Here is a 10,452-nt window from a genome sequence, read left to right as displayed (position 1 = left end):
CAACACGGACCATAGCTGAAGCTGTATCCTGTGTCTAGCCTACTGTCATGGCGGAAGGGGGCGTGGTCCACCTCCCGTGACATCACGCTCCAAAGCCCTATACGCAGCCAATCAACGTCGTTGACAGGCTATGACAGCGTCCTTATGTGCCGACACCGGTGTTTTAGCTAGCAAAGCGGCGTGGCTGATGTGCAGTGAAGCCACGTTAATGACAACGTGTACAATCTTTGGAGATGTGAGCAGGACAGACGGAACAATTGACGGAAAAAGTGTGGACTTTATACCAGTTTTTAAATTGTGTTGAGAGGCCACGTAGAACCAGAGTTATGATAAAAATATCTGCAATGTTTGGTTTTCTTCCTGAATCGTTGTTTATATTTACTGCGGGAAGAAACGGTAAAAACGGCGTTTTATAAGGAAAACGCTGGAAAGCACTCTCCGCCTGTGAGCAAAAACAAAACCAAAAAACCCCCCACCCTTTCCTATTGGTCGAAAAAAGTACCGTGTCGACCAATCAAAAAATGATATGGCAATGTGGCATCTAGTTGTTAAGAAACGGGGGGAAGTTTTAGGAGTGACGGTGGTGTTCTGAGATGTGAGAGATTTGAGACGTTTAGCGCAAATCTTGTGTAGTTAGTGTGTAGTTAGTGTGTAGTTAGTGTGTAGTGTAGTCAATAGTTTTGTTGTGTGTGTCAGAACAATGAGGCGGCTGCTGAATGTTACAGGTGTTACAGCAGTGATACATCTCCTGTTGTCAGGCCTGCAGGTATCAGGCTGTTGTTCTCCTTTATCTCATAGTGGACAGAAATTAGTTTTTGGAGTGGCACAAATAATTTGTGTGGCATCAGATTTGATGCAGAACAGCTGATTGTTCTGTAAATAGTTTGAAATGTTTATTTAAAAACGCCTTGGCTGCATTAAAAAAAATAAATAGCTGCAAAAAACTTTGTTGTTTGCCAAACTGAGTTACTTTTTTGAAGTAGTAACTATATAATTAATTGCCCAACATTGGTCATTATATACTGTATTTGGCAGACAGAGAGTTACAGGACTCTCTCCCAGACCACAGACTCATAATACAAGTCAGAGCTTTATGAAAAAAAAAAAAAAAAAGAAAGTTGTGTTTTCAAAATTGGAGTTCAAGTTATTTTTACTTCCAATAGTGTTAACATACTACACAGGTCATGAACAGGATTTTTTAAATTTTCATTGTAAGTGGGCTAAAGCAGTTAATTAAAAGTAGTCTAACATAAATGTAAATGCTGTAATTTGATTATTTTAATAAACCATGTAACTTGGATGGATTAGATGCTGGCGTGACCACAGTGCACACGTCTGATGTCGCTCACAGTGGTCCAAGGGATTGCTCAGGGAGTTTGTGTGTTCGCTCAGACACATGAAAAATTAGCGGGAACATTGCACTGAATATTCTTCTTTCATCACAATATATTATAATGGCAGCTCTTCATCTCTGTGAAAAAAGCAATGATGCTATTGATAGTGATAAATGTGGCATAGAAATCGTCCTCGACTAACTGAAGATATTTGATACTATTGATTTTAAAACCCTGGAACATTGCTGTGTTTGAGGCACAGCATTCAGTTGGTTTAGACGTTATATGTAAGAAAGGGGAAATATATATCAAATGTGAGGTCCCACATGGATCGATTAAGACTACTCTCTTCCTTCTATATATCAATGATTTTATTAATTACTCTACTAATGTTTGCTGATCCCACAAATCTATTTTTGTCTCTTAAAAATCTATATTAACTCTAACATAGTATAACTGAAGAACTGATAAAGGTGGATGTTTGATTTAAATGTAATAAATTAACATTAATTGCCAGCATAAACAATTTCATTGTATTTGAAAATTTCTCGGCGTTCACATTGATGAATGTGGAATATTGAACTAATGAAGAAATTATATAAATATGTTGGTTTACTAATTTTTTTAACTGGGACATTTTCTTCAGAGTGAAGCACCATTGACCTTTTAGTGCTCTCTGTTTGAGCCTCAACTAAATTATTGCAATGTTACATGATGCAACACTTACAGACTTTATAAAACAAAGTTATTCAAACTTCTGAAGTTAGCTGAATGTGAGATTTTGTAATGTAATGTAGTATTTAGGCTAAATAAAAGTTGTTGTGACCTTATGCCAATATATTATTGTTCTCACACATATGACACAAAGAAAATACCTTTGTACAAGTTTTAGTCTGGCCTGTCAAGGTCCATGTATTTGGAATGAGCTTCAAAGCACTTTAAAAATGTTAACATCTTTCTCTGTCTTCAAACAAACTTTTATACAACACTTGCTACTAAAATGTTTGATTTTGAATTCTATGCGGCAAGGATCTTTTTAAAACTTGGAATAGCTCTCTACTCTGTTTTGTGCTGCTGTCTAGCTGTTTTGGTTTAGTGTTATTTATATGTGAGGATCCCGTTGGTAATTTAACCCACCAGTGACACAGATGAACGGTTTGCTATTTTGCATTTCCCAGTAACGGTGCACACCTCATATTTGTCCTCAGTATAGATAAAACCTGAATTTGTCAGCACTGTTAAGGAGACAGAAAGGGGTTGTCGGTATTGAGTGCAGAAGAAATGGGTAATTAGCCGATGGCTGACTCAGGCCACTTGCAGCTTTGTGTGTCAGAGTGGGGATGGAAAAACCGATGAAGCACAGCTCCCGGGGTGTCATAAAGCTTTGCTTTATGGCCAGTTTGTGTAGCCTTGCAGATTAAGTTCAAAGAAAGGCGGCTGCTCTTTTCTCCATGCATCTTAAATCCTGTTTCTCCTCAGCTGGATCTGTAGATCAATTCTTTGGACTGCGCTGAGATATCCCTGGTGTCAGCAGCTACGGGGCAGCTACAGGAAGGATGGGGAGGACAGGGTGTCTAAAAATACATTATTTAAGGGACAATTTCACTTCAGATTTAATAGTACTCACAGAGCAGCATGACTACTCCAGTCAAATTGCATACTTTCCTTCACTTAGGAGGAGTGGCCATCTTCAGCAGCATGAGCATCAAAGCTCCCAGCTCCCAGCGGGCCACAATTGCAACCTCCTCAGGCAGATGCAGTGTTTGCATTTAAAAGGCAAGAAAATCACAGCGAAACAGTGGTTTGTCTGTGATTCATCCAATGAGTTCGTTCTCAAAAACTACCTCCAGCATTATCTCAAGAGAGCAGTCCTACATAGGAATAAATGGGCTGGTGTCTGAAGGGAGTACAATTCCTTTGTCTGTTTAGACACAAAGGACAGTTTTAAGTGAACACAGAGTTGAGTGATGCTGGTATTAGTCTTATTAACTTCAAAGATAAAATGAAACTTTTTTTACTCAAAAACCTGTTACTAGAAAACACATCAGCACGATTCAAATTTGTTTTAAAGACAAGCCAGATACAGAGGGATTACAAGATAAAACACAACAAATTTACACCATTCTCTGTGTGAAGCTCTAAAACTCAGGTACTTATCATCTTTCCTCTCAGGATTAAAGAAATAAAATAAATAAATAACATCAAACAAATATGGCTGGAAGAAGATTTTGCCAATGTGGTAGATATGTATTACTCATGATATGAATAATTTATTAGAAAAAGTCTAAAAAATACAAACAGTAAAGCAACACTGACAAAAATGTCTCAACACATCCAGTACATTATATTTTCATACTTGCATTGCACCACTTAATCAGCTATTACAGTATTTAAGTATTTACAGTGAAAAAACAAGAAATAATCTCCTATTGTTGACATAGTGAAAACAGAGCTGCTGTGCACTGCAGGAGATTGCACCAGAAAAGATTTTCTACCTGCAATATGTGACATTTTAATCCTTTTCCAAAATGCATTAGAGACACTTGGAAGCTAAGCCCTGTAATTTCTTTCCTTTTATTTTTGTCTTTCATTCAGGGCCATGTTTTGAGTGACTTACTGTGAAATGGCACCTGGACTCTGGCATGTCTTTTTGACACTTCCACTATAACTATTAAAATTACAAAAACATTAACCCCTCCCCCCAGTCAGGCATAAACTTTATCGCATTAGACCTCAAAGCTTTGCTATACAGTTAAGAAAAGCATTCAACACATACAGCAGTACGGACTTTGTTTTGGGTAATTAACATTTTTCAGCAACACACACTTGCGATTTGGCACTTTTAATATCTTTAACAAAAGTTGAAACTACAATAAATATGATTTGTTTTAGGCATTGTTCAAAATTAAGATAAATTACATTCGTTTAAACTGAGCAGAAATAAAGAACATAAAGATTTAACTTTAAACCCGCAGCAGAATCTGTTATGTGACTGGTTGAAATGTCCTGTGTTCCACTAAACTCTGTGACAAGTTTCTGAGTTCAGCCACAGAGCGAACCTGCTTGTATCCCAGCAGAGCCAGAGTGTCATTACACAGATTCTGAACCGTTCTCACAATGTCAAAGCCGAGTCGAAGCCTCCAGCTCTCAGCTGTCACTCTGGAGTCTCTGGTGGTGGAGTATCTGTAGTTCCACTCAGATGGAGACGACGCGTTACTGTTGGTGTTCTTTGCAATCCACGTCCTCACCCTGTCCTCCATCTCCAGCCCTGCAAACTTGTAGATTTCACTGGCCTTGTCCTTTGGGTTGAATGCTAAGTCCTCATACCGTACCAGCAGGTAGCGTCCACGCAGCCATGCAGGTCTCTGCAGGCCTGTTTCCACAGAGGCCACCATGTCCTTACAGGTGCTGGTGATCTGCGAAAGGTCCACGTAACGAGGCTGCCGCCCCGTTGCATTCCATATTTTCCAAGCGCGAAACTGATCAGAAAACGCCATCATGCGTGAAGCAAGAATGGCTCTGGGGTCTCGCACCAGGTGTACGATCTTAAGGTCCAGACGTGGATCTTCAGTCAGAGTGCGCAGATCCCCTACCTCAGGGACCCGCACGGTCTTTACAGCTACATGCCCTCTCGACAGACATGACATAGAGGCTAAAGTGAGGTTCAGGGCCCCGCACTTCTTAGGGCACCAGGTTTCGTCGGGTGGATCTGAGGCCGCTGCAACTACTCCATCAGAGCACACCGGAGGGGAACAGAGGGCATGGCTGGAGCTCCTACGGAAAAAAGAGCTTGTGATGTGCTCTTGAGGCTCGGGACGGATGTAATTCTCCATGAAGTGAAGCTCACAAGTGTACAGATTGAGGAGAAGGTCCCTGTAAGCTCCCAGCAAGGCACGGCGATCCAAGGTGCGACGCAACCTGCTGCTGGAGTTGGTGAAGGCTTGCTGGACGTGGTACAAAGGTTCAAACACATAGAAGACCCCAGGATGCTGGTTGAGGAGCTGTCCGGTAAATGAGGAACCACTGCGTGTAGTGGCAAACAGCAGGATGTGCTTCCGAGGTGAATCCATGGGCAGCCAGCTGTCATCGCAGGAGGTTCTCCACCGGGAGTCTTAGTGAAAAAAAAAATCTTGACTGTTTTAATGTATATTATGTGATACTGACGTCACTTTCATTATGCTTTCTTGCAACAGGGAGAACAGCTTTAAATAACTCATTGCATAATATGTTATTACCTGTTCAAGCTCTAGTGAAAAAGAGTTATTTCAGTAATTTCAGAAGAATCATTTCAGCTCATAAAAATGAATTAGAGCCAGTCTTTAGTCTAGAAGAAATACAGAATCAAGCCAATAAAGTGTAAATAATTTAGCGGGTAAACATGCATGAGTAAGTTGCTTGTTTGCTGATGGTTACCAGGGGGGTGAAAATGGTGGATCTCTAAATATAGCACAAATAGCTAATGTGTAATTACTCCTGATTAGGAGTTGATTGCAAAGAGGATGCTACTTTTATACACAGGAGCTCGTCACCGGCACACATGTGAGCTATGAGAGAGGATTAATGGAGACAGATTGGAGGAGGATTCTAAAACCAGTCACACATATTTAATTTCTCTGTCCTCTCCACTTACAGGGAATTCCCTTAGTTAATGATCCTCTTTATTTTTTCTTTTAAGTCACTAACAGCCGTGGTGTTGCAGCCTGATTCTCGATGCTGGAATAGAAATAATATCACCAATCAAGCGCTGAGAGTGCATCGCTGCATGCCTGCTGCTGCTGTACCGCCAAATACTGTCTCATTTGTCTCATACTCGTTTCAGTTTATTCATGTTAGATTTGCATTAAATATAATAATAAACCTATACGTATGCCAACAGATGTGCAGACTTTAGTGTGGTATGTGGGGCAGTGTAAATTGGCCATCAGGTAGTACCTCTGAGATGTCTGCTCTGGCAGCGGTAAGCTCCCTGACAAGGTCCTGACAGCGAGTCCCTCAGGGTCCGGATGGCTGTGTACTGGACCCCCAGAGACGCACATACAAGAAGCAGCACCGTCTTCCAGGAGCACTCCATCCTGCCTCCACCTCTGACTCTACATCGTTCCCACTGACAATGCTGGAAAGCCACAGAGGCACACACACACACAATAGTGTTTAATTCCAAAGCTACATACATGTGCAGCTTTGACACACTTGTGCCTGTGGGTTTCCACTGATGACCTTCTGCGCTGTTCATGCTGGAGCAGCAGGGAATCTTGCTCAAGGGTGCATGTCATTAACTTTTCTCCTGCTAGTTAAGAATACAAACCTTTGTCCTTCAACAGTAGTTTCTGCTACAGTAGTATTAGTCAATAAAGAAATTGCTTAACCCTTCTAAATCTGACAACACTTTCATCTCTGTGCAGTAAATGCGAGGCAGTAGCCAGCTACCGAGCATAAAATGTTTCCATAAGGATCCACAGATTTGTGCCACTGAGAAAGAGCGCAAAGGTCACGGAGAAATGGTAGCGGTAATGTCCCTATATACAAAAGCTCCACAATTCAGGATACTGTGCACACAGTGGCATAATTGCATTTCATTTTTGCTTTCCTCTCTTCTGGGTAATTAAGCCTCTAAGTCCAGTAGAGCTACATACCCAGATAAATATAGCTGTCTTCATACAGATGAGCGTAGAAGTTTCCTTTGTACACTTCCGAGTTCTTTGCCACTGGGCATGAAAGAGCAAAGGTAGATGTGATTTTCCAAATGTATTCATGAAAAAAAAAGCCGCTGCCATCCATCCGTCCCTATACACCAAGCTGATGGTAGGTAATCGCTCGAGATCCCTGGGTACAAACTGTCTCTCCATCACTCAAAGTGGCTGCGCGAAGGCAATCATAATCAAAATCACAGGTAAATATATATCACCGAACTGACAAAAATAAATATCACCTTCCTGTTTGCTTCCTCACCCCTCTCTCTGTCACTCCATCTCTCTCCCGTCTGCCTCTTGTTCATTAATGATGTTTATGTGTCCCTGGCAGACTCATATCCTCAGGAATGTATCACACTGAGCTTTTGATGTTCCATTAATCACAAACAGCGCCAAACCAAAGACATTTACTCCGTGGGTGAGGGGAAAAGAAATCGAGCTGACATCATGAGCCATTCTGTTTGAATACAGCTAAAAACAGCGATGCAGAATGAACACATCGGGGGAGAAAGTTTGTTTCTTAGACTGATAGTTGCAGACAGGATAACAGGAACAAGGACATCATGCTCTTTGTTTTAGGGCTACTTTAAAGTCGCTTCTATGTTTGTGGAAGGAAAGGAGAGATAGAGACATATTACGATTGTATGAATGACTGCAGATAATGAGAAACTTTGACCAAGCTTGTTTCTATCTCTGACATTTAAAAAAAATCTGTCAATTTGACAGCCCTGCCATCCATACCCTTACTGCACAGTTGGCTGACCAAGGCGCATCATATAATTCCTCAGCGACAGGTTTTGTTTTCCTTTCCAGTCATGATCATGGCTCAGAGCTCCTCTGCTGCACACCGAGCTGCCCTCAGGAGAATGAAGACAGATGCTTCAATGGATTAAAGCAATTTGATTTGCAAGTCCTCCGTTCTCCCCGGCTTATAACACCTTCTGCGTCGGCACTCACACCCGGAATAATAGACGTTTAGTCAACAGCTGGAAGGGGACTGCAGGCTTCAGATGGTCTCAGCTTTTGTACCTCTTGTACAATAACATTCCTTACAAGGGATAACAGCCACAGGGACAAGACTGACCAGAGATTACACTCTGTCAGGTTTGACTTGTAAATCCAGCAAACAGGCGTTGCTGCTGCTGAGAAAACATAGCAGCAAAAGTGTTTGGTGCAAGAAAGGTAATTGCCTCTGTGGAAAACAAAGACAACAAACGAGGTTAGGAGTTAGCGATGAGGGTGGGACTGAGGGATTTGGGATGCAGGTGATTGAGGGATGTGACAGTGCCAAAGATTTTTCTATTAAGGCACCTCTGTGTTTTCAAAGATCCTCAGGGGAAGGCTATTTATTGGCAAAGCCTGGCGATCAATCCTGGAAAACACAGTTGAGCAACAGTAGCATCATCGGGAGGCGTTTCAGTGCTCCAGTCCTCGCATCTATGCATTTTTCCTTTCACACACGCACACACGCGCGCGCGCGCACTCAAACATCCACAGGCCAACACGTTCTCACTCCCAAAGCGTAACATTTTACGCTAGGTGACAAATCGTTAACATATTACGTTTTCGGGCACCCAACGCGTTCCTACGTGACGGAAAACTACGGACACATGAGAACCGTTTGGACTCAATCTACACATCTTAGCTTTTTCCCTTTAAATCGCTTGGGGAAAGACTATTTCATGTCATTAAAGTGCTGGTGAAGGTTAGGAATACGGTCATGGTTAGGTTTGGGGATAAGGTTAGGTTTAGGCTTAGAGATACGTTATGGTTAGGTTTAGGGTTAAGGTTATGGTTAGGTTTAGGGATAAGGTTAGGTTTAGGCTTAGGGATACGCTTATGGTTAAGGTTAGGAATAAGGTTATGGTTAGGCTTAGGGATAAGGTTAGGTTTAGGGCTGCAATACAGGGCTGGAACCCGCCACGTACCATAACAACGTGGAAGGTCACCTTTCGGGTTCCTCAGGAACGCCGCGGGACGTGACAAAACGTCGGGATGTTACGCCTCGGGAGTGAGAACGGCAGGAGAGCAGAGCAGAACACTGCAGCGCTCAAAGGAGATACACCTGACCCCGGGCTACAGAGGGGCTCCTGTGATGGGGGAGAGAAGATGAAGCTTGTCCTACGTGATTCCTCCAGCACAAAAACACAAAAAGAAAAGGGAAAACAAAAGGTACTGAGAGGAGCAAAAGGGGGAAAAAAGAAAAAGGTCAGCGCTTCATCTGATCTTGTCCACAGAGAATATAATATTTACTTATAAGGTCCCGACTAAAGGTTTTCTCAGTGTTTGATTCATTTCCAAACAGTGGAAACAGACAGAAACAGACAGAGGGAATGTGTTAAAGTGCAAAATCAAATGAAAAAAAAAATGTTAAGTTTACCGAAACACTAAAACATAGCGGTAAGGAGTAGTTCAATTTATGCTACTGTACTGCCAGTTTAAGTAGGGGTAGCAGTGACGAAAAGCGCAATTTGGCATCTGAAAATGATTACTATTATAAACAGCACCTAAAATAATAATAGTAAAAACAGCAGCCGATAAAGTCACTTTAAACTCACAGTAGAATAGCTCAAGACACAGTTTCAGTTGTTGTAAGAACACATCTTTAAAATATTTAGTGATTATCACGACAGTGACACACTTCGGTCACGGCTCTCTTAGCGCAAAATGAAAAAAAAAAAAAGAAAAAAGAATGAAATAAATGCCTTACCATCAATACGCCTGATCAGATAGGAATTCTCCGGCCGGTCCTGTTTGCTACGCTGCATCGCTAAAAGTGTGTTTGTGTGAGTGTGTGAAGCGGAGGGATCGAGCGCTGCCGCTGGTGTCCACATCCAAAGTGGCTTCAGAGCTGGAGATGCGCTATGGATGGAGAGCGGCGAGTAGCTGAGCGAGTATTTCTCACCCCTCAAGAGACCACACAGAGTACTGGAACCGAGTCTCTAGATTGGATGCACGATTGCCTTACCGTGCATTACGCTTTGGAGCCGTAGGGCACGTTTCATTACGTCTTGGAAATATATATGATTTTAAGAGGGAGTAGCCTAATCTGAATATGAGATGCACTCTAACTAAAACTCCACCTTCCATCTGTAATTTAACTTGTTGGAGGTAAACGAGGAGCAGATATTTCCCATTTTTTATGGAGGCGGGCTTCATCAGCTCTAGCCATGCATCAACAATCACTTCAGCATCCCACCAGTGTCATTCCTCCTTTGCTGTCACCATCTCTGCAGGGATTCTCACTATATGCTCAACTGGAGCACCACACACACACACACACACACACACACACACACACACACACACACACACACACACACACACACACACACACGCCTCCTATTGGATGAGTGACACAATGACCTCTATTTTCCCCCATTCCAGTGAGGATGACTGCTATCATCGCATGTGTCCCCTCTCCAGGC

The 10,452-nt window shown here is 42.2% G+C and overlaps 1 protein-coding gene across 3 annotated transcripts; it reads right to left on the bottom strand.

Annotated features, from left to right (window-relative positions):
• Positions 1 to 3,580: 3,580 nt before the first annotated feature.
• si:ch73-62b13.1 (uncharacterized protein LOC100002270 homolog) lies at positions 3,581 to 10,138 on the bottom strand. 3 transcript variants are annotated; one of them, XM_039614273.1, is made up of 4 exons: positions 9,735 to 10,138; positions 8,953 to 9,156; positions 6,267 to 6,447; positions 3,581 to 5,445 (listed from the first exon to the last, which is right to left on the bottom strand). In XM_039614273.1, the coding sequence occupies exons 2-4, from the start codon at positions 8,953 to 8,955 to the stop codon at positions 4,319 to 4,321; spliced, it is 1,311 nt and encodes a 436-aa protein (XP_039470207.1). In that variant the 5' UTR covers positions 8,956 to 9,156; positions 9,735 to 10,138; the 3' UTR covers positions 3,581 to 4,318. The 3 variants fall into 3 exon arrangements, with proteins under 3 accessions (XP_039470207.1, XP_039470206.1, XP_031585883.1); XM_039614272.1 differs by having other exon boundaries at positions 8,953 to 9,114; XM_031730023.2 differs by lacking the exon at positions 8,953 to 9,156 and having other exon boundaries at positions 9,735 to 10,133.
• Between the last annotated feature and the right edge of the window lie 314 nt (positions 10,139 to 10,452).

The sequence above is a fragment of the Oreochromis aureus genome, linkage group 7, assembly GCF_013358895.1.
Source record: "Oreochromis aureus strain Israel breed Guangdong linkage group 7, ZZ_aureus, whole genome shotgun sequence".
Taxonomy (NCBI): Eukaryota; Metazoa; Chordata; class Actinopteri; order Cichliformes; family Cichlidae; genus Oreochromis; species Oreochromis aureus.
Note: the sequence above shows the minus strand (reverse complement) of the source record. Positions and strands in the feature narration are given on the sequence as shown.